The sequence below is a fragment of the Scyliorhinus canicula genome, chromosome 1 (genome assembly GCF_902713615.1).
Source record: "Scyliorhinus canicula chromosome 1, sScyCan1.1, whole genome shotgun sequence".
NCBI classification, from domain to species: domain Eukaryota; kingdom Metazoa; phylum Chordata; class Chondrichthyes; order Carcharhiniformes; family Scyliorhinidae; genus Scyliorhinus; species Scyliorhinus canicula.
Genome location: NC_052146.1, coordinates 278,177,838 through 278,202,516, shown reverse-complemented (window position 1 = coordinate 278,202,516; position 24,679 = coordinate 278,177,838). Strand labels below are relative to the sequence as shown.

The 24,679-nt window shown below is 48.2% G+C and overlaps 1 protein-coding gene across 4 annotated transcripts in view; it reads right to left on the bottom strand.

Annotated features, from left to right (window-relative positions):
- Positions 1-24,679, bottom strand: part of LOC119974718 (exportin-5) — a 154,899-nt gene that overhangs the window by 38,514 nt on the left and 91,706 nt on the right. For 2 of the 4 annotated variants that reach the window (XM_038813871.1, XM_038813892.1), the window contains exons 16-20: positions 21,977-22,018; positions 21,793-21,891; positions 15,755-15,954; positions 2,129-2,228; positions 764-945 (exon numbers count right to left, since the gene is read on the bottom strand). In XM_038813871.1, the coding sequence (XP_038669799.1) occupies positions 764-945; positions 2,129-2,228; positions 15,755-15,954; positions 21,793-21,891; positions 21,977-22,018 (623 nt within the window). The remainder of the gene's footprint in view (positions 1-763; positions 946-2,128; positions 2,229-15,754; positions 15,955-21,792; positions 21,892-21,976; positions 22,019-24,679) is intronic. The other 2 variants (XM_038813881.1, XM_038813902.1) reach the window with 1 other exon arrangement.

Below are 24,679 nucleotides of genomic sequence, written 5' to 3'. Positions count from 1 at the left end.
TTTTCTGGGCTTAAAATGCAAGCATGTTAAACCATCATTAGAATACCAAGTGTGCTGGAAAAAAGCACCTTTGAAACTCAGCAATAGAAATCTTAAAAATGCATTTGAGATTATCTGCTCAAAGAGGAAATTTAGTGAGGCAAGTGAAATTGCACAACACATCATGCAAAATGCATGAACAGAGAATTATTTTAAAATGATCTTAAATGTGGTAAATCTTTGACTTCTGTTTTGTGATCACTTTTGGGAATAGAGGGGAAAGCTCTGTGGTCAAAAAAATGTCAATTTTTAAAATTAAGTAAAAATGCACAGAGCGGTGAATGCTCAAAAATCTGGAATCCAGCAATTACCTCTAGCTCCATTCTCACAATTACTAGAACTGACTTACCTGACAACCTACCTGAATTTTCTTCAAATGGATAAAAAAAATTAGGTTTTGTAGAAAAATTCAAGTTAATTTTGAAGAGGAACACGTTCTAAGTTTAAAGCTATATGGTGATTTAGGCAATGCAAAACAAATCACACCGTCTAAATTATTATTCCTTATTTTCCTAAACTGTGATGCAGTACAAAGGTTTAAAGCAACAATATCCAAGCTCAAAATGAAAGACTTTGTAAAAGAGCACTATGCAGACTAGCTGATAGTGTACTTGTCTTGACATTTATTTTTCACTGGATCAAGACCATGTTTTCCTGGCCTAGATCCAGTGTTGGTATAATGGCTTTGGTTTAAGTGCTGCTACTCTTGTCCAACTTGATTCACCTTATCAGGGCGAGCAGGTTGTCAAGAAGTTTGATGACATGCTCAGTGCAGGCGTTGCGGTAGATCGGAGACCCGCTGGGTGTGAATCCAACCACGAACCCTCCGGCCTTTGCCTCCTCCAGGTCATTAGGCCAGCGAGCCCGCTTCACAACTCCAAGTATGGTGTAAACACACAAGCTGATCTGTTAAAATAAGGTAAAAAGCAGAGATGAAAACTCTCGCAAAATTTCATTGACCTTTACCAGTAGTACCAGGGGATCATTATCTCCAGGTAGCTGTGGCAACAAATTCCTGACTGCAACAGTTAGGAACAGCGGGCTTCGATTAGGATCTTTTCGTGGTGGAAAGGGCTGGCAATGTGCATGAAAGTGCTAAGAATTTCAGAAGGTGGTATTACACACTGGTGCTATGCAGGTTTTCAGTACTCCATGCTAAACACAGATAAGTACCTTTTGGTTTTTGAATCAAAACAGCAAGTCTACTATTAAATCTAGATGCAGTCCAAATCCACTGCTTTGACTAGATATGGAACTGCCAATATCGGATCAAATGGACAAAAATCAGACTTGACCTATTTGATACTTTTTATTCTCAACACTCCCCTCCCAAAAGGCACATTTGTAGCAGCTCCTGCCATTAAAGTCTGTAAACAACACATCATAAACTACACTTCTAGGTCCACATTGCTGTAATACCAAAAAATATACAAGTTATTCCACAACTTCACAACAGAACAGACTCTGTCCACCATAAAGAAACGCTGCTACTGACAAATGAAGCTTATTTCCAATTACAAAACTATGTTGTTCATTGTCACCAGCATCTCAAGATTATACAACAGTATCGGACAAACCCAGTTTTCTCTCCAAAAGTCACCATACTGCGATCAGTTTGACATAACTTTGCAACCTTGCTTACATTTATTTATTTTTTTTATAAAAAGTATTTCAGGCAGCTTCTTTAACCTTTCCCCACCCCACCTCCCCATTTTAAAAAAAACTTCACGGTACTTGATTTGTTTTGTAATATTTTGTTCAAATTACAGGTAGAAGTCTTCATCATAGATAAGTGATCAGCAAGCCTTGGTTATGTTCCATGACCATCCCTTAAGAGGATTCTTGCGTTACACGGTTTCTAAATTTAAGATTGAATAAAAAATCATCTTTGATAAATTTTCTGCACATTCATAGTATAGTAGCAGGACAGATGTTAGTTGAGTCACAAAAACTAAAATAGTTCTCCAGTACTTTTGAATTTAAACACCGTCAGTTTGATGGCACTGAATTAGCCATCCTCTTGGAATAATCCACAAACAGGTAGATGTGCAGTTCCTTGGGCATAGTTTAGCCACAACCATGTACGTACCCGAGATCTATTGATGCCTGCTGGATCTTCTCTAATGGGATCATCTGGAGTGACATCTGCACCAATGTATGAAAGAAACATCGCTGGATCTGAAAGCACTCTGCAACACAAAATGATCTTTAAGTACATGGACTAAAAGAAATGGTCAGCTTCTAAAGTTATACTAGTCATCAGTTACCCCTTGCTCTTAGGACATCTAACTTACAAAGCTGCAAAGCAGTTGTCTTCTAATGGAATCTCAAATATGCAAGCTCTAAATCTTTAGTACCAAAAAGTTGTCCTCCACAAATCTATGGGTGGAATTATGATTTCCCCCCACTACCCCCAAATTCTTGCCGTGGGCAGAAATAACCAGGAAAACCCGCACGCTGCAAACACCCCCCCCCCCCCACCCCCCACACCCACCAACAGCAACCCCCCACCCAAGAGCAAGCCCCCCAAAAGAATTCTGGGTACTGCCTGGGCATGACCCACTTCAACCCGCCGGGGGCTGCACTTACCTGTGCACCCCCGACTGGTTCTGTTTGCCAGGTTGCCGTGACGTCACGGCAGCAGGAGGAATTCCCTACGAGAAGCAACTGGTTTAAAGGCCAGAGGGGGAACATCTCTCCTCTTTGCTAGCAGAAAGGCCATACTGTGGAGTGATGGTTCAGAAACCAATGCTGGAAATCTCAAGTCTAACTAGTTAAGGAAACTAGAGAAATGGAGAAGTGTCCAAGTCGTCTGAAGTGAACAGAGATCAAGGTATTGTTCAGGAGAATTCAAGGAAGAGTAAACAAAGTGCTCTGAGTTAATGAGACAATTGCAGTAACCAGATTTAAAGTGGGACTGTCTGTCCAATCTTCAAAAGGTAAATCAAATGTCTGAAACCATTTTAATACAGTCTAGGAATTGAGTTGAAGCAATTGTGAGCAGCATGCACAGCAGTCAAGACAAAATCTTAAAACTAGTTAGTGCAAAATCCTGGACTAGATACTTTAGTAAAAGTGGAGTGGAAGCTTGTTTGAAAGTGTCATTTAGAAAATCTGGCCTGTAATTTGAATGCAAATCGCCAATGGGAAGCATACATCCAAGAGAATATTTTAAAGTATGTTTTTGGGGGTGGAGTTTGGAAACTGACGTAACAATCATTGGGGAGGATTCGGAGGATGTACCTGCAAACATTCACATGGGGTTCAACATGGGAGTGTGTGGTGGCCCACAGTCATCTTGTATTTAAAAGGGACTTCTTGTGTGAATGGCACCATTGCAGCTTGGTGTACTTTGTAATCCATGGTAATATTTAAATCGCTGTGTATTTGTTAAGCCCGAGGAGTGGGGGGGGGGGGGGGGGGGAGAAATGGATGAGAGAGAGGAGAAGGGAGCATTGCATAATAATCCAACTTTTCACGTTTAAAAAAATGTGTTTTCCTTGTTGTTAAATGTCTGTTCTGACTCTGTTCCTGCATGCTTTATTAAAAATATAAAAGTTACGGTCTTTCAAGCCAGGGTTCAATTCTGGGACCTTCCCATCCGGTTAGAATATCAACTAGGACCGTAACAAAAGGATAGCAATCAAACTTTATCCTGGATAGTGTCAAGTATCTCGAGCGCTGTTGGAGCTGCACTCATCAAGGCAAGTGGAGAGTATTCCATTACATTCCTGACTTGTGCCTTGTAGATAGTGGACAGGCTTTGAGGGGTCAGGTGGTGAGTTACTCGCCACAGGATTCTGAACATTTGACCTGCTCTTGCGGCCACGATATTTAGATGGCTAGTCCAATTTAGTTTCTGGTCAATGGTAACCGCCAGGATATTGACTATGGAGAATTCAGTGGTGATGCCATTGAATGTCAAGGGTGATGGTCAGATTCTCTCTTGTTGGAGGTGGTTTTTGCCTGGCACTTGTGTGGCATGAATGTTATTCGCCACTTATCAGCCCAAGCCTGGATATTGTCCAGGTCTTGCTGCATTTGGACATGAACCGCTTCAGTATCTGAGCAGTTGCAAATGGTGCTGAACATGGAGAAGCTATCTGCGAACATCCCCACCTCGGACCTTACGCTGGAAGGCAGATCATTGATGAAGCAGCTGAAGATGGTTGCGCCTACGACGCTACCCTAAGGAACTCCTGGAGCGGAAATGATTGACCACCATCTTCCTTTGGACTAGATCCACTGGCATTAATGGCTGGACTGCAGAGCTTCGATCTGATCCGTTAGTTCTGGAATTGTTCTGCTCTGTCCATTATTTGCTGCTTATGCTCTTTGGCACTCAAGTAGTCCAGTGGAGTTTTCCCCAATTCCCATCAACTCAAGTTTTGCTAGGATTCCTTGATACCATACTTGGTCAAACGCTGCCCTGATGTCAAGGGCAGTTATTCTCACCACACCTCTGGCATTCAGCTCTTTTGTCCATGCTTGAATCAAGGCTGTAATGAGATCAGCCAGGATACAGGGGCTGGTTAAGCACAGGGCTAAAGAGCTGGCTTTTAAAGCAGATCAAGGCTGGCCAGCAGCACGGTTCAATTCCTGTACCAGCCTCCCCAAACAGGCGCCGGAATGTGGCAACTAGGGGCTTTTCACAGTAACTTCATTTGAAGCCTACTTGTGACAATAAGCGATTTTCATTTCATTAGTAGCTGAACATGGTTGGTAATGCTTCCATCTTGTCTTTTGCACAGATGTGCTGGGCTCCTCCAACATTGAGGATGACTTCCGGTAATGTCATATAAGAGCACGACACATGAAAAGTGGCTCCCGGCTAAATCTTTGTTTTTGATCCCTTTTGCCCACCTTTTCAGGGGATTTTTATGACCACACACCCATTGTGGGGTTAGAGGACTGTTCCTCGATGGAGTCATGTCGAAAACATAGTCAAAGATGCCCAACTTGAAGAAAGCTCAGGAGGGTAGCCCAAAGGTTGGTGAAGGAGGGAAGATGTCCACCACGCCCACTACATTAGACACGTTAGCTGCAGTGATAGCGCAGGAACTGAAGAAATTTGGCAAATACTTGGATCGTCAGTTTGTGCAGCAGTGCAAGGAGATAAAAGAATCCTTTATGGCCACAGTCAAGGAGGCTCCGGGCCTGATTCCGGAGCAGTTCTTAAACACCTTGAATTTGGTTAATGCGGAAGGTGAGACTTTGAAGGGTGTGGAGGAGGCCCTGGTGAAGCACAAGAATTGGCTTGCCTTATTGGAGGCTTAGTTGCTGACTGTGGCGGATAGCAACAAAGGCCTAAGGTAGAAGGTGGAGGGTCTGGGGAACAGGTCAAGACAGTTCAACCTCAGGTTGGTGGAGCTGCTGGAGGGACTGGAAGGCTCAAAGCGGACCCAGTACTTTTCTGAGAACTTTTCCTGGTCGTACCGGTCATGATACCCCCCTTGGCCAAACCCCTCAGTCCTTCCGAATGCCATATCCCTCTATATCCATCCTATCCATGTATTTGTCGAGAAGACTTTTGATCGCCGTTAATGTATCTGCTTCCAAAACCTCCCCTGGCAGTGCAGTCCAGGCACTCACCACCCTCTGCGTAAAAAACCTGCCTCGCACATCTCCACTAAACTTTGCCCCACAGGCTTTAAACCTATGCCCTCTAGCGACTGACCCCTCCACCCTGGGAAAGAGTGCCTGCCCATCCACTCGATCCATGTCCTTCATAGTCCTGTAGACTTCTATCAGGTCGCTTCTCAATCTCCATCGTTCTAATGAAAACAGTCAGTCTATTCAGCCTCTCCGCATAGCTAACACCCTCCAAACCAGGCAATATCCTGGCAAACCTTCTCTGCACCCTCTTCAAAGCCTCCACATCCTTATGGTATTGCGGCGACCAGAATTGTGCACAATATTCCAAGTGCGGTCTTATCAAGGTTCTATACAATTGTAGCATGACTTGCCAGTTTTTAAACTCGATGCCCCGTCCAATGAAGGCAAACATTCCATATTCTTTCTTGACTACCTTGTTCACCTGTGTTGCCACTTTCAAAGATCGGTGGACCTGTACATTCAGATCTCTCCGACTTTTTGTATTACGATGCGTTTTGCCATTAACTGAACATTTCCCCTCTTCTGTTAGACCTGCCAAAATGCATTATCTCACACTTGTCTGGATTAAACTCCATTTGCCATTTCTCTGCCCAAGTCTCCCACCTATCTATGTCCTGCTGTATCCTCGGACAATCCTCAACACCATATGCCACTCCACCAACCTTGGTGTCATCCGGAATCAGATCAGCTACATTTTCCTCCAAATCATTTATGTATACCACAAACAACAAAGGACCCAGCACCCATCCCTGTGGAACACGACTATTCACAATTTTCCATTCAGAAAAACACCCTTCTACTGCTCCCCTTTGCCTTCGGTGACTGAGCCAGTTCTGTATCCATCTTGCCACCTTACGTCTGATCCCATGCGACTTCACCTTTTGTACCAGTCTGCATGAGGCACCTTGTCAAAGGCTTTACTGAAGTCCACGTAAACAGCATCCACCACCACCCCTTCATCAATCATCTTTTGTCACTTCCTAAAAAAACTCGATCAATAGTTACAGTGCTTTAGGTTCGTCTGCCTTACCTGATAAACTTCTGGCATTGAAATAAATACACTTCAGACCACTGCCTCGTGTTAATGATGGTGGGGTTTGGGAGTGTTGGTCAGGAGTTTGGGCCAGAAGGGATGGGGTGGTTGTTGTTTTTGATGGGTTATTGGAAGAAGGTCTAAGCTGGGGTCACTTAGATGGCAATGAGGAGAGGGGGGTAGCAAACATGCGAGTGGGGGAGAGAAAGAGGCAATCGGTTGGACCTGTTGGGTGGATTGGGGGAGGGGGTGGTGGGAAAGAGAGAATCCGGCTGAGAGAGAAGGAGGGAGCGCTCGAGAGAGAGAGAGAAGGAGGGAGCGCTCGAGAGAGGGAGAAGGAGGGAGCGCTCGAGAGAGGGAGAAGGAGGGAGCGCTCGAGAGAGGGAGAAGGAGGGAGCGCTCGAGAGAGGGAGAAGGAGGGAGCGCTCGAGAGAGGGAGAAGGAGGGAGCGCTCGAGAGAGGGAGAAGGAGGGAGCGCTCGAGAGAGGGAGAAGGAGGGAGCGCTCGAGAGAGGGAGAAGGAGGGAGCGCTCGAGAGAGGAGAAGGAGGGAGCGCTCGAGAGAGGGAGAAGGAGGGAGCGCTCGAGAGAGGGAGAAGGAGGGAGCGCTCGAGAGAGGGAGAAGGAGGGAGCGCTCGAGAGAGGGAGAAGGAGGGAGCGCTCGAGAGAGGGAGAAGGAGGGAGCGCTCGAGAGAGGGAGAAGGAGGGAGCGCTCGAGAGAGGGAGAAGGAGGGAGCGCTCGAGAGAGGGAGAAGGAATGGTGGAGCGCTCGAGCGGAGGGAGAAGAAGGAGGCGAGCGCTCGAGAGACCGGAGCAGGATACGGGAGCGCTCGAGAGAGGGAGAAGGAGGGAGCGCTCGAGAAAGAGGAGAAGGACGGAGCGCTCGAGAGAGAGAGAGAGAAGGACGGAGCGCTCGAGAGAGAGAGAGAGAGAGAGGGAGGGAGCACGCGAGAGAGGGAGGGAGCACGAGAGAGAGGGAGGGGGCACGAGAGGGAGGGAGGGAGCACGAGAGGGAGGGAGCACGAGAGAGAGGGAGGGAGCACGAGAGGAGAGGGGGAGGGAGCACGGAGATCGGAGGGATGGGAGCACGAGACGAGAGGGGAGGGAGCACGAGAGAGGGGAGGGAGCACGAGAGAGAGGGAGGGAGCAAGAGAGAGAGGGAGGGAGCACGAGAGAGAGGGAGGGAGCACGAGAGAGGGGGAGGGAGCACGAGAGAGGGGGAGGGAGCACGAGAGAGGGGGAGGGAGCACGAGAGAGGGGGAGGGAGCACGAGAGAGGGGAGGGAGCACGAGGAGGGGGAGGGAGCACGAGAGAGGGGGAGGGAGCAGAGAGAGGGGAGAGGAGCACGAGAGAGGGGGAGGGAGCACGAGAGAGGGGGGAGGGAGCACGAGAGAGGGGGAGGGAGCACGGAGAGAGGGGGGGAGGGAGCACGAGAGAGGGGGAGGGAGCACGAGAGAGGGGGAGGGAGCACGAGAGAGGGGGAGGGAGCACGAGAGAGGGGGAGGGAGCACGAGAGAGGGGGAGGGAGCACGAGAGAGGGGGAGGGAGCACGAGAGAGGGGGAGGGAGCACGAGAGAGGGGGAGGGAGCACGAGGAGGGGGAGGGAGCACGAGAGAGGGGGAGGGAGCACGAGAGAGGGGGAGGGAGCACGAGAGAGGGGGAGGGAACACGAGAGAGGGGGAGGGAACACGAGAGGGGGGAGGGAACACGAGAGAGGGGGAGGGAACACGAGAGAGGGGGAGGGAACACGAGAGAGGGGGAGGGAGCCAGAGAGAGGGGGAGGGAGCACGAGGGGGGAGGGAGCACGGAGAGAGGGGGAGGGAGCACGAGAGAGGGGGAGGGAGCACGAGAGAGGGGGAGGGAGCACGAGAGAGGGGGAGGGAGCACGAGAGAGGGGGAGGGAGCACGAGGAGAGGGGGAGGGAGCACGAGAGAGGGGGAGGGAGCAAGAGAGAGGGGAGGGAGCACGAGAGAGGGGGAGGGAGCACGAGAGAGGGGGAGGGAGCACTGAGAGAGGAGGGAGGAGCACGAGAGAGGGGAGGGAGCACGAGAGAGGGGAGGGAGCACGAGAGAGGGGGAGGGAGCACGAGAGAGGGGGAGGGAGCACGAGAGAGGGGGAGGGAGCACGAGAGAGGGGGAGGGAGCACGAGAGAGGGGGAGGGAGCACTGAGAGAGGGGGAGGGAGCACGATGAGAGGGGGAGGGAGCACGAGAGAGGGGGAGGGAGCACGAGAGAGGGGGAGGAGCACGAGAGAGGGGGAGGGAGCACGAGAGAGGGGGAGGGAGCACGAGAGAGGGGGAGGGAGCACGAGAGAGGGGGAGGGAGCACGAGAGAGGGGGAGGGAGAACGAGAGAGGGGGAGGGAGCACGAGAGAGGGGAGGGAGCACGAGAGAGGGGGAGGGAGCACGAGAGAGGGGGAGGGAGCACGAGAGAGGGGGAGGGAGCACGAGAGAGGGGGAGGGAGCACGAGAGAGGGGGAGGGAGCACGAGAGAGGGGGAGGGAGCACGAGAGAGGGGGAGGGAGCACGAGAGAGGGGGAGGGACACGAGAGAGGGGGAGGGAGCACGAGAGAGGGGGAGGGAGCACGAGAGAGGGGGAGGGAGCACGAGAGAGGGGAGGGAGCACGAGAGAGAGAGAACGAGAGAGAGAGCACGAGAGAGAGGGAGCACGAGAGAGAGAGAGGGAGCACGAGAGAGAGAGAACGAGAGAGAGAGAGAGAGCACGAGAGAGAGGGAGCACGAGAGAGAGAGAGAGAGAGAGAGAGAGAGAGAGAGAGAGAGAGGGAGCACGAGAGAGAGAGAGACCGTGCGAGAGTGAGAGAGAGGGAGCGTGAGAGAGGGAGCGCGGGAGGAGAGAAGGAGAGGGAGAGCACAAGAGAGAGAGACAAGGTTGGTCATCTGGAACGTGCAGGCCTGGGATGGCCGGTAAAGAGGGCGAGGATACAGAAACCATTTTCACCCAAAGCATAATCCTCTGTCATTTTCACCAACTCCAGCATGATGTCACCACCAAACATATCTTCCCTTCACTCCCTCTGGCAGCATTCCGCAGAGACCGTTCCCTCAGGAGACAATCTAGTCCACTCCTCCACCATACCCAATACCTCTCCCATCACCCATGGCACCTTTCCATGCAATCGCAGATGGTGTAACACCTGCTCCTTTACCTCTTTCATGCTTAACATCCTAGGCTCAAAACACTAATTCCAGGTTAAGCAGCGTTTCACTTGCATCTCTTCCAATTTGGTCTCTTGCATTTGCTGCTCCCAATGTGGTCTCCTCTATATCGGAGACACCAAACGCAGACTGGGTGATCGCTTTGCTGAGCATCTTCGGTCTGTGCGCATTCAGGACCCGGACCTTCCCGTTGCTTGCCATTTTAACAAAAGACCCTGCTCCAATGCCCACATGTCTGTCTTTGGCCTGCTGCAATGTTCCAGTGAAGCTCAACACAAACTGGAGGAACAAATCTCATCTTCCGGTTAGGCACGCTACAGCCTTCCGGCCTGAACATCGAATTCAACAACATCAGATGATCAGCTCTACCCTACCCCGACACATTTGTTTTCATCCCATTTCATTTGTCTTTTACCATTTCTTTCTTTCTTAATATATATTTAAGCCATCCCCCCCATCTTATCCACCTTTCCTTACCCTTTCTCCTCTTTGCTTCCCCCTTCCCACCCCCCACATCTACATCTGTCACAGTTTAGCCTCTGATGTTAGTTTCTCTGCTGTTTGGCCTTTCATATCCTTTGTTCTCTCTGTGGACTGCCATTAACACTCTTTCCCCTTGGTTTCTGTGGCCATCAGCACCTCGTTTCCCTGGGTTTCTGTGGCTATGACTCATCTTTCATTCTCACTCCACAGTATAAATATTTCCCACTTTCTCGGTCTGTTAGCTTTGACAGAGTCATTGGACTCGAAACGTTAGCTCTTTTCTCTCCCTACAGATGCTGCCAGACCTACTGAGATTTTCTAGCATTTTCTCTTTCGTCGCCCGTACGGGGTGGCGGTTGGATGTGGGTTTGGTAGCTGACCTCGGTTCGGTGTTAAGATTTCTTGGGCCAAGACTTCTGCTTGTGACCATGGAGTGATTGGTCACATAAAGGGCTGTTCCTGTTCAAAGTCACAGAAAAGGGCTCTTTTTACCCAGATCCGGGTGGAATTTTGATGAAAAGGCGTAGGTAAATGCTAGAGGAGTAGTTTACCCCTGGAATGGTTTGTCTTCTGATCACCGGCAGAAAACAATGAGAGGTTTGGCTGGAAAGTTGAAACAGTCTTGTGCTTCACAGCCAGTCTCTTCCAGCATGCAGGCAGGGGAGGGGCAAGCTGTAAGGCCCCAGATACAGGAACTGATTACTTTTATCAAGGAGGAATTCCATAAACAGAGGAAAGAAATGCATGAGTACTTGGAGTGGATGGAGGTGTTTGGAGCTGCAGGGGTCACAGATTCGAGAGACTGAAGGAGCGACCTTGGACCACAGCGATCGTGTGGTGGCTCTGGAGGCGGAGGTGGGGCTCCCAGGAGACCTTTGTAAAATGCGGAGGGCAAAAGTTGAGGAGCAGAAGAATACCTTGAGAAGACAGAATCTGTGAATAGTGGGCCTGCCTGAAGGAGTGGAAGGTGTGAGTGCCACAAGGTACATCTCGAGGATGCTGGCAAGACTGGTGGCAGAAGGGGTGCGAGATAAGGCACCTGAAGTGTACCGAGCGCATAGGTCCCTGAGGCAGAGGCCTAGAGCTGGGGAGCCGCCGCGGGCGGTGATCGTGAGACTCCATAAATTTGTGGAGAAAGAGAAAATTCTAAGGTGGGCCAGGGAGAAGCGCAGCTGAGACTGGGAGGGAAATAATGTCTGGATTTATCAGGATATCGGAGTTGGCAAAACGGCAGGCAGGTTTCAACAAGGCCAAGGCAGTGCTGTACCGGCGGCAGATCAGGTTTGGGGTACACTACCCTGCAAAATTATGGGTGATGTTCGGAGGCCGGGAGTATTATTTCGAGACACCAGAAGTGGCCGAAGACTTCATTAAGGAGCATAAACTGGGGGAGAACTGACTGGACAATGCTTGGGAACCGGGGTGCTGGCACTATGTAATGGGCGGGAGCATGTATGAAGTGGGTGGAGGGATTGGGGGATTTGCCCCTTTTTTGTGGGGGGGGGCTTTCTGTTCAATGCTGAGATTGTAAGGAGTTGTAGGGGTGAAACGTTTATGTGGCGATGGATGTTCCCATTCCCCCCTCCTATTTTATGGGACTGTTTGCGTTTAACATCGGTTTGTTTGCTTTTGCTGAAGGCTACCTGGAGTTCAGGAGAAGTCCTTGTTTGGGTGGGGGTGGGTAAGGCCAGCACGAGAGACGAATGGGAAAGTATTGGCTAAACACACCTCCGTGTGAAGGACCAGGTTCGGTGAAGGAAGGTGTGGGTCGGGCAGGTTTTTCACTCAAGGTTTGATTTGAAATAGAGGGGTGTGGCGATTATAATGAGCAATAAAATGGGATTTGAGAGTGCGAAGGAGGTGAGGGATCCAGGTGGGAGATACGTGAATGTGAGTGGGGTAATGGAAGGGGCACCGGTAGTGTTGGTAAATGTGTATGCCCCAAATTGGGATGATGTGGGTTTTATGAGGGGGTTGCTGGCAAGAATCCTGGATTTGGCCACATACAAGTTGATCATGGGAGGAAATTTTAACTGTGTCCTGGAGCTGAGGGTGGATAGATCGAGCCCCAGGTCAATGGGTAGGGTACGAAAGGCAAGGGAGCTGGGGGAGGGGGGGGGTTATGGCGAGGATGGGTATGGTGGATCCATGGCGCTTTCAGAACCCAGGGGAAAGGGAGTATTCCTTCTTTTCACATGTCCATAAGGTGTATTCGAGGAATGATTACTTTGTAGTGGGTCGGGAGATTTTGGTTGGGGTGGAGGGGGCAGAGTATGCGGGGATAGTTATCTCGGATCATGCACCCCATTGGCTGGATATTTGGTTCAGTACGGGACGGGAGCAGGGGACGGGAGCAGAGGCCGGGGTGGAGGTTTTACTCGGGGTTGTTGGCAGTTGGAGGTTTTTGTGATAAGGTGCGGTTGCCAATTAGGGATCATGTGGAGTTCAATCAGAATGGGGAGGTGTCGGCGGGCATTTTTTGGGAAACACTGAAGGCAGTGGTCCAGGGAGAAATTAACTGATTTACCGTTCGTGCGAATAAGGAAAGGAGGGCGGGACATAGTGAGCGAGATAGTGCAGGTGGACAGGGAATATTCGAGGGTGCCCCTGTGGAGGGATTGGCGAGGAGGAAAAATTTGACAGGCTGACAATGGGGAGGATGGTAGGGCAACTGCATAGGGCAAGAGGGCTGCAATACAAGTATGGGGAGAAGGCGAGCGGCATGCTGGCACACCAGCTGCGGAGGCAGGCTGCGTCAACGGAAATACTGAAGATCCAGACTGGGGCTGGGAATGTGGTGTCAGAGCCTGGGAAGATAAATGAAGCATTTAGAGAGCATTACCAGGGACTTTATGAGGCAGACCCAGGAGGAAGAAGGAGAGGGGTGGGTGGGCATGGGGTGGTTTCTGGACGAGCTGGAATTTCCCCAGGCGGAGGAAACAAAGAGGCAGGCATTGGAGGAGCCCCTGAGGCTGAGGGAGGTGCTGGATAGTATCAGTGATATGAAGTCGGGGAAGGCCCCTGGGCCGGATGGGTACCCGGCTGAATTTTAGAAGGAATTTGCGGCGGACCTTGCACCACATCTGTTGGGGGCGTTTAATGAAGCACTGGAGAAGGGGGAGTTGCCGGAGACAATGAAGCAGACAGTCATCACACTAATGCCAAAAAAAGGGAAGGATCCGGATATAGACCCATATCACTATTGAACACAGATGTGAAAGTATTGGCTAAGTTGTTGGTGGGGAGGATGGAGGATTGTGTCCCGGGGGTGGTTGCAGAAGATCAAACAGGCTTCGTGAAGGGCAGGCAGCTCGCGAGTAATATAAGACAGCTGTTGAATGTGGTGATGAATCCGTCGAGAGCTCTGGTACCGGAGGTGGTGGTGTCCATGTACGCGGAGAAAGCATTTGATTGGGTGGAGTGGCGGTACTTGTTCGAAGTTTTGGGTATGGCCGAGATTTGTGGCATGGGTGCGGTTGCTGTATGTGGCGCCAAGAGCAAGGGTGAGTACGAATGAAATGAGCTCACAAAGCTTTGACTTACACAGGTGTACGAGGCAGGGGTGCCCACTGCCGTCGCTGCTGTTTGCGCTGGCCATAGAGCCATTGCCGATAGCTCTCAGGGGGTCGGCAGGGTGGCAGATGATAATGAGGGTACAGAGGGAGCATTGGGTGTCGCTCTATGCCGATGACCTCTTGCTGTATGTTTCGGATCCATTGGAGAGTATGGGAAGGACTATGAGTCTGTTGGGGACGTTCGGAGGGTTCCCCGGATACAAGCTGAAAGTAGGGAAAAGCGAGGTATTCCCGGTGAATGAGGTGGCACAGCGGGCTAATTTAGGGGGGGATGCCATTTACGGTAGTGAGGGATAGGTTTAGGTACTTGGGGATTCAGGTAGCGAGGGAATGGACTGGGCTCCATAAGTCAAACTTGAAGAAGCTGGTGGAGGAGGCCAGGGAGGATCTTAAGAGGTGGGATACACTGCATTTAACGTTGGCAGGGAGGGTCCAAGTGGTGAAAATGAATATTCTGCTGAGGTTCTCGTTTATCTTTCAGGCTCTCCCAATCTTTATACCAAAGGCCTTTTTTTTGCAAAGTGGACACAATCATCTCCGATTTTGTATGGGTGGGGAAGGTGCCGAGGGTGGGGAGGACCCTGCTACAGAGGCACAGGCAGCAAGGGGGGTTGGCATTGCCAAACTTGCTTCATTATTATTGGGCGGCGAATGTGGACAAGGTGCGGCAGTGGTGGGAAGGAGAGGAAAAGGGGTAGAGTGGGTTAGGAAGGAGGAATCTTGTAAGGGGTCTAGTTTGCGGGCTATGGTGACAGCAGCATTGCCAATAGCTCAGAGTAGGTATTCAGGGAGCCCAGTGGTGCAGTCCACGGTGAAGATATGGAATTAGCTGAGGAGGCATTTTAGGGTGGAAGGGATGTCGGTGCTAACGCTGCTGTGTGAGAATCATGGGTTTGAGCCGGGGAGGGTGGATAGTGTATACAGGAGGGGAGGGAAGTGGGGCTGGTGAAGGTGAGGGATTTGTATTTGGAGGAAGGGTTCGCCAGTCTGGAGGAGCTAAAGGAGAGGGTAGAGCTGCCGAGAGGTAGTGAGTTCAGGTATCTACAGGTTAGGGACTTTGCACGAAAGGTCTGGAAGGGGTTCCCTGGATTGCCGGGATACACCTTGGGGTGAAAAAGGAGAAAAACATGTACAAACTGCATAGTTGATTGTTGGGAAGAATGTTTCCCGGGGTGTTTATTTGCTGTAACCTACTTTGATACAAGTTTGAATAAAATGCGTTTTAAAAAAAGTTTTCTTGGGCCAAAGGGGGCGCTTTGGCATGGAATGTCTCACACTCTACGTTGTGGGAGGTGTTAAAAGATGGTGATCGGGGTTGGGGGGGGGGGGGGGGGGGGTGTCATTTCACTCAAGAAGCCTAATGAAGGAGCAACGCTCCAAAGGTCATGATTCCAAATAAACCTGTTGGGACTTTAACCTGGTGTTTTAAGACTGTGGGAGGAATCCGGAGCACCTGGAGGAAACCCATGCAGACACCGCGAAAAAGTGAACTCCACATAGACAGACACCCAAAGCCGTGATTGAACCTGGGTCCCTGGAGCTGTGAGGTAGCAGTGCTAACCACTGTTCCACCGTACTGCCCATTGTATGTTACCTTCTTGCATACTTCCTTCAACAAGGTCTCAATTTTTGAAACGAAAACTTAGTTAAAACAAATTATACTACTTGCTGGCTTTTAAAGTCAACTCAGCAACATTGATATCTCAAATTCAGAAAAGGCATAACATTTGTATTAAGTCACAAAATGGCATATTAATTTCAACACCAATTCAATATGCAGTGCGTATAAACATGTGTGGTGGACAACAACTACACAAAGCTCTTCAAAAATATACCTTTGCATCTCCTCAGACAACCAAAGGTTAGTAACAGGGGCCATGAGTTCCCCCAGGAAGGCTTTTTGTCGTTCATAAGCCTTGAACTGATTGCTCAGGAGAACAAGAGATTCCATTAAGGCACACTTCTCCAACTGTGTAAGCTGCCTTTCGTCCTGTTGCAGGCGCTTGACGTGCGCGTAGAACATTTCAAACACCGGCTAAAAATAGAAGAACCATTTTGATAAAAACTTTTGCACAATCTTGGATAAAAGGATAAATCTACTGCAAAGAATAAGAATGGTACTTCAACGAAGCAACCACCTACCTTTGCTGCTAAATGCCAGGCCAAATTTGCCAATGTAATCATATTTACTTAAGTCAAAAACCTGGATTAGCAAAAATAATGCTTGAAAATCAGAACACTCTGCTAACTCCCCCTTCCTACCCACGCAATATTATAATGCCTGCATAAGTGATTAATTCTACTGGAAAAGTTAAGGACAGCACAAATCAGAACCAACTCTATGCATTCATTGAATCACATTGGCTTTTCAGATATTACTAGTACAAATTAATGGACACACTGATCTGCATATCAACTGTTAAAATCAATTTTAAAAGTCAACGATCAGAAGCCCTCTTACCTGCCCCATTATTTGCTTTCCTGGAGGTGCTAGCATTTGCTCGAGTATAGTCCATGGGCAGCCCAAATTGTCATTATCTATTGATTTTCAGTCCCATCAGTCTACCCTCAATCATCAGTGAAGTAACTTGTTCACAAATGCTCATGGAATCCAGAAGGTTCATTCAGCTCCTGACCTACTTACAGCCTTGGTTCAAACACGGACAAAAGAGCTGGCACCAGAGATGAGGTGAGAGTGACTGCCCTCAACGTCAAGGAGCCCCAGCAAAATTGGAGTCAATGGGAATCAGGGGGAAACCCTCCCAGCAAAAAGGAAGATTGTTGTTGTGGTTGGAGGTCAATCATCTCAGCCCAAGGACGTCACTGCCCCAGGAGTTCCTCAGAGTGGTGTCCTAGTCCCATCTTCAGCTGCTTCATCAATGACCTCCATTCCATAATAAGGTCAGAAGTGGGGATGTTTGCGGATGTCTGCACAAAGTTCAGCACCATTCATGACTCCTCAGATAATGAAGCAGTCCATGTCCAAATGCAGCAAAACCTGGACAATATCCAGGCTTAGGTCGGCAAGAGGCAAGTAGCATTCATGTCACACACAAGTGCCAGGCAATGACCATCGCCAATAAGAGAGGATCTATTCCATCGCCCCATGACATTCAATGGCATTACCATAGCTGAGTCCCCCCACTGTCAATATCTTGGAGGGTTACCATTGATCAGAAACTGAACTGGACCAGCCATATAAATAATGTGGCAGCAAGTGCAGGTCAAAGACTAGGAATCCTGTGACAAGTAGCTCACCTGCTGATTTCCCAAAGCCTATCCACCATCTACGAGGCACAAATCAGGAGTATAATGGAATACTCTCTACTTGGCTGGGTGAGTGCAGCTCCAACACTCAACAAGCTCGACACCATCCAGAACAAAGTAGCCTGCTTGATTGCTACCCCTTCCACAAACATTCACTCCCTCCACCACCGACGATCAGTGGCAGCCATGTGTACTGTCTACAAGATGCAGTGCAGGAACTCACAAAAATTCCTTAGGCAACATCTTTCAAACCCACGACCACTATCATCTAAAACGACAAAAGCTGCAGGTAGCTGGGAACACCTGGCTTGGAGGTTCCCCTCCAAGGCACTCATCATCCTGACTTGGAAGTATATTTTCACTGGATCAGATCCTGGAATTCTCTCCCTCACAGCATTGTGGGCGTAACTACACCTCAGGGACTGCAGCGGTTCAAGGCAGCAGCTCACCACCACCTTTTGAAGGGAGAGTGGGGGAAGGCCAATAAATGCCAACCTAGCTAGCAACTCCGAAATCCAGTAAAATCATTTTCAAAACCTACTGTTACAAATTATTTGTCAACGAAGTTGCAGTCATTGTCAGGTGCCCACAAATATTCCTTTCAGCAGACCACAGGGCAGCCACAAAAAGACAGAATCCTAGCTGATTTGTGCTCCATACTTCGGCCTTTTGGCTAAGATGAGTGTGAGGTCAGGTCTAATGCCTGGATCTGGTATGTCTCTCTTGTGGAAACCATGAATTGGATCTAATTTGAACTGGTTTTTGGAGCAGGCAAGGAGCTGGATTAGGGTTTGCCCCTGTCCACACTCTGAGCTCTGGCTTTGTAACACTGATAAAGTAATTTAAAACAAAAGTACATAGGAAAACTGGAGACATGAAATACCATTCCAGATTAGATTAGCAAATTTCCTAGAATCTCTACAGTGCAGGAAGCCATTCAGCCCATCAGGTCTGCACCAACTCTTTGAAAGAGCGTCCTACCTAGGCCCTTCCCCCACGCTATCCCGTAACACCACCTAACCTTGGGACACTAAGGCGCAATTTAACATGGCCAACCCACCTAACCTGCACATGTTTGGACTGTTGAAGAAACTAGAGGACCCAGAGGAAACCCACGCAGAGGCGGGAGAAAGTGCAAACTCCACACAGTCACCCAAGGCCGAATTGAACCAGGGTCCCTGGTGCTGTGATGCAGCAGTGCTAACCACTGTGCCACCGTGCTGCCCCTCCAACCCAATTCAAAAATATTTTTCTCCATTTGGGCAAAAGTTTGAAAACAGTGTACCAATTAGGAGGAGAGGAGTAGGCCATTTAACCGATCAGATTGTGGCCTCAATACCGTTATCCCGCCTAGCCCCTGTACTCTGATTGCCAAAACTGTATCTCCACCTTAAAAATATTAGTAAACCTGCCTCTACCAGAGTTCCACAGGCTCAATCCTCAGAATCCTCTTAAATGGGAGACCCCTGGGGCTGGATTTTCCTTTTCTGCGACCAAGTGTTGACATCAATGGAGAATCCATGGACTTACAGCAAGAAAATCAGTGCTGCACCTGCACCAATTCCGCTACCGGTGAGGGGTTAGCAACGGTGCCGCATGGAACACCATCAGTTTCCACAAAAAATGGTGCGGTATTGGCAGAGCTTAAAAGCTGCAGCCGTGCATAAACATAAACACACACACTAATTGAAGCCAAAAAGATGGTACAGGTTGTGCTGGACCACCCATACAGCTGATGGGTCGGCTGGGGCCAGAGGGCACCGGTGGGTCACCTAAACGGCCCAGGGCACCAGGTTTAGTCAGCGGGATGCGCAGCTGCATGGCTGCCTTGCTGGCTGGAGTAATGGTTTTGCATAACCATCCACCCCAACCCCACAGCTCACCTCCTGGCCACCCTCCACTATTCCCCCCCCCGGCCAGCGGCATGATTGACAGCGAAGCATGGCAGCGTTGGATACTGTCCGTACATTCTCTCTCTCAGCAGCCACCAGGTCAGATTCACGATTTTTGAGAGCACACGTGGACCGCGCCGTCGGGAACACGGCCCATCAGAGGCGGAGAATCGCAGGTGGGCCCACTAAAGATATGCAAACGTTGTTTAAAGTCCACGCGGCGTCCAACGCATTGACGCCATTCGAGGTGACAGAGCATCGCGAGCTGGTGTCAAACTGGCGCCTGCCACGATTTTGGCAGGGAAGCTATTCTCCGTCCGGTCGCATGCCCCAATTTCAGCGTTGGCTAATGTAGAATCCCGCCCCTTATTTTTTGAATGTTTATCCTAGTTTGGGCATTTTCCACCATGGGAAACATCTTTTGCAGCATCCATTCTGTCATGTCGCCTCAGCTCCATTCATGTTTCAACAAGATCACCTCTCATTCCTCTAAACTTCAATGTATACAGATCCATACTGTCCAACTTTTCCTCATAAGATAAACCCCACCACACAAATCAGTCAAATGAACCTTCTCTGAACTGCTTCGAATGCAGTTGCCCTTTCTTAAATAAAGAAAGCAAAACCGTCCACAGACCTCCAGGTGTAGTCTCACTAATGCCCTTTACTACTGTCGCAAAACATCCCTACTTTTATATTCCATTCCCCTTACAATAAATGACCTAATTCCATTTGTCTCCCTGATCACTTGCTGTACCTGTAAACTAACCTTTTGTAATTCAGGTACCAGGCCACTCAGATCGCCCATACTTCAGTGTTTTGCAATACCTCTCCATTGAGATAGTGTGCTATTTTTCTATTCTTCCTGACAAAGTGGATAGGCTCTCATTTTCCCACATTATACGCCACCTGACAATTCTAGCATTTCCCTATGACTGGTGTTAAGTTAACTGGTCTTAGTTTCCTCCTTTCTTGAATAAATGAGTCACATTAGCTATTTTCCATTCTGATGGAACCTTGACAGAAACTAAGGAAGCAATCTAGCATATCTGAAAAAGTATTTAAATCAATAAAAAGACAAAATAGCCTGTCAACATTGCAGGTCTAGATTCATAAAAGTGGCAAAGTGGGAGGTGGTATTAGAGGAAGTCCCAAACCATGATGTTTACCCCAGCAAAGAGACAACACTGTTTGGAGAAGAGGGAAGACAGGAAAGAGAAAATAAACTGACCAATAAAACACCTGCTTCCAAAGTACTAAGTGGTTTAGTCTGGTCAAGTTGGACTGGACTCGGACTTCCAGTGGAGACTGGCAAGGGAAGGTCGCACAGAAGGTTACTCCCGCCATGATCTTGTGTTTTTTGGACTTTGTAAACCTGGTTCCCAGGACATTTGGTTACCAAAACCGGCTTATTATATGCAACAAGGAATTTGTTGCCGGAAATGTGAGATCTAAGAAGGTTGGTGGTAAGAAGATTACAAAGAGTAATCCTTCAACAAAGCCAGAAAGGCTATAAAGCTCAGCAGGAGGGAAGGCGGCGGACCCGGCCTTGGGTGTGATTGTTCATACCACAGTGGAAACGCTGACCGAGGTAATGGCGCAGGAGTTGGAAAAACAGTTTGCAAAGTATTTTGAGGAGCAGGGCAGGGTGATGATGGAAACCCTTAAAAGGTGAATTGAGGGAGCACTTGGCCTGATCTGGGAGAAGCTGGAAAAAACTTCGGAGGCAGTGAAGGAACATGGAAACATGATTGGTGTGGAGGCAGCCTTGGCGCAGCATGGGGGGGTCAAATCACCTCATTGAATGCTGAGATTTTGCTTGTGGGGGAAGAGGAACAAGACCCTGAGGGCAGAGGTGGATGACTTGGAGAACAGGTCGAGGAGAAAGAACCTCAGAATCGTGCATTAGCCGGAGGGGGTGGAGGGCCCGAAGCCGACTGAGTATTTTCTCAGATGTTTGCCAGGGACTCAAGGTGGGAAGGAAGCATCATCAAGATACACCAAGATGTCGGAGTCGAGTTGGTGAAGCAGCGTGCGGTTTTTAATAAGGCAAAGTCAGCGCTATTCAGGAGTGGAGTCTGGTTTGGAATGGAATGGTGTACCCGGCGAGGCAGAGACACTTTTTGGTCGAAGGATTTTTTTCAATACGTCAAGAGGAGGCAGAGGCTTTGTCAAGGCCATGCACTTGGACTTGATTGAATGGATTAAATTGGGACTTGAATGAGGGCCGTTTGTTTGAGGTGTGTTGCAGTTTGTATCTGTTGTATGTTTGAGATTAAGGGGGCTATGGTTGTCGGGGGGGAGGGGGGCTGTTCAGCTTGTCAATGGGAGTAGGGTGGGGGGAGGGGCTCCGGTTTGCTGGACCTATTTGAACAAGCTTCACTGAGCCTAGTTTATTTGGTGCAGTGTGTGGGGTGGAGTTGGCTGTGTCCAGGCCTACTGGAGGTGGCAACCTTTGTATTCTATCGTTAGGAACCTGTCACACAGTCAGTGGGTCGGGATGGGGAATGGATTTGCTTGTATTTTGCAAAATGAAAAAACTTTAATAAAAATACTTAAGCAAAAGAAAAAACTTGGACTGCTCTTGCCACATAACATTGACATTATTTATAATGTTGGTTTTGTGTTGGCTTCGGAACATCATATTTTTACAATATCACCAAAGAAATAGTAAATTCAACCTCTTGGGAATAAGATGGCCTTTTGGCACTTACCATGATCAGTTCCGGGTGATCTCTGCACATCTTGAGAATGGATGAACAAGCATGCCTGCGAACATTCTTCACTGCTCTAGTTCTTGGAGCCTGCAACCCCAATAGATGCACATTTTAAGTATAGATCTGCTACTAATGTTTTCATACCATTTTGTTTTGCTTTTAGCAAAGAAAGTTGTCCTACCTGGCTCTCCTCAATCACTTCAAAAGTAGCAGACGCAAAGAGCTAAAAGAAAAAGAATTGAACAAATTAATACACTTTTAATCGTCTGACAGTCAGAAGGTTCTGAATCTTTGGAACTCCAGAGGGCATTGCATGCTCCACCATTGCTATTATTCAAGGTCGGGATAGATAGATTTTAAATCTCTCCGTGAATCAAGAAATATGGGAAGTGTACGAGAAAGTGGAAGTGAAGTAGAATCAGCCACGATTGTATCAAATGGCAGAGCAGATTTAAGGGACTATTCTTGTTCCTTCTCCTTATGTTCTTAAAACCAGTATATCAATTGATGCAAAAGGGGAAGTTGTACGTTCAGGAGCATCATTTTGTGATCCCGCAATAGCAGCTGTTACCAGAGTACTGGGTGTGTTTCAATGTGCAGGGGCCATTCTTCTCAAACACTATTTTATTATTTCCCACTTGATCATTATTCAGAATTTGCTGCCTGCTTCAAAATGCATCACAATAATTGTAAAAAGGATAAAAATAGAGGCATACTGGAGCATGGTGTGACAAGCATGGCGATACACTAATGGTAGACACCACACGGACCCACCCACATACACACACATACAACACGGTGGGTGTACCCACACCTTGCGGACTTGAGAAGACAGCTCACCACCACCTTCTCAGGGACAACTAAGGAGGGGCCGGCAACGCCCATGCCCTGTATATAGATTTTTTTAAAGCACATGCACTAAACAAAACAAATACTGAAATCTGCACACACTTCCAAATGCTGACAAGTTGCAGATCAAATAACAAAATTTCCTCTTTTGGGAGAGCAGTGAAAAAAGGGCAAACAAAAGGGTGATGACACTTTCAGACCTCCACAGCATCTCTATGAAAAATGATTTGATCAGCAGAGTTCACTTTCCCTCTTCACTTTCTAAATCCATCACCACAAATAACTGTACTCACCCCCAATCCATTATACAATTATGGAATATTTTGGGTATAGCAGAAGCTCAAGTAATGAAAAGTTCATGCCCCACTGCACTCTTATTGTAGCTATTTATTTTTCTACGTTATATGCGAGAGCAGTGTTTCAGGATTCATCCAAACGTATTGTGGCTAGATATAGCACTTGGGGATAATAGGATCAAAGGCTATGGGGAGAAAGCAGGATTAGGCTATTGAGTTGGATGATCAGCCATGATAGTGGTGATTGGCAGAGCAGGCTAGAAGGGCCAAAAGGTTTCCTCCTATCTTTATGTATCTATGTTTTCAGTTATCTTGAAAATGTGGACTTGGAACAAATGACAGAAGAACATTAGTAAAGTAGGAATCAATATGGGTGAAAATTAGGAATAGCAGGAGTTACAAAACACTGATGAGAGTAGTCTAAAGGCCCCCCCTAATGGTAGTTATACCCTTAGGCAGAGCATTAAAGAAATTATTAGAACTTAGAACAGCAGAAATGTAATAATTGTTGGGGGGGGGGGGGGGGGGTTTGATTTTCCTGTAGACTGCAACAATCAAATTGGCAGGATCGAATCCGAAGAGAATTTAGAAAATATTTTTGTCTCAGTTTCCTGTAGCAATATGTTGTGGAACCAACCAGTGATAATGCCATCTTGGATCTAGTATCGTATAGTGAAGCAGGGTAAATTGTAAATGTAATTCTAAGTGACATACTCCAATCAGAAGCAAGAATCTTAAACTTAAACAAAGCAAGTTACAGGGTATGGGAGGAGCAGTGGTTACGGTTAATTGGGGAGGTAGTCTAATAGGTATGGAGATAAACAAACAGCGGGAAGCATTTGAATAAACAACTCAAAATGATCAACGAAAATACATTCCACTGAAAAACAAAAAGCAGCAAGACTGACCCAGCTGTGGATCGCTCAGGAAGTTAAGGATATTACATTAAAATAACAGGCTTACAACATTGCAAAAGACAATAAATGTTACAACAGCAGGTAAAAGCCCAACATGTTTATTTGGAATCTCTTGCTTTCGGAGTGTAGCTCAGCTGATGAAGGTGCTACAGTCCGAAAGCTCGCGATTCCAAATAAACCTGTTGGACTTTAACCTGGTGTTGTAAAACTTCTTGCTGTGCCCACCCCAGTCCAACGCCGGCATCTCCACATCATTGCAAACTACAACAGCAGATCTGAGGATTGGGAATGTTTTAGGGGACAAAAATATTGCTAAAAAGGAAAATAAATAGAATAGTATACTGGCCGGAAATATAAAAATAGACTGCAAGAGATTTAATAGGTATATATAATAAGAGTGGGACATGCTACTGTGAAGACAAACATGGCAGCACGGTAGCGCAGTGGTTAGTGGATCCCAGGTTAGATTCCTGGCTGGATCACTGTCTGTGCGAAGTCTGCACGTTCTCCCCATGGGTTCTGCGTGGGTTCCCTCCGGGTGCTCCGGTTTCCTCCCACTAGTCCCCAAAGACGTGCTGTTTGGTAATTTGGGCGTTCTAAATTCTCCCTCTGTGTACCCGAACAGGCGCCGGAATGTGGAGACTAGGGGCTTTTCACAATAACTTCATTGCAATGTAAGCCTACTTGTGACAATAAAGATTATTAAGACAGTCACAAGTTTCATACAAGAAATAGATAGTAACCTAGTCAGGGGCGACATGGTGGCACAGTGGTTTGCACTTCTGCCTCATGCCGCTGAGGACCTGCCTGTGAGGAGTTTGC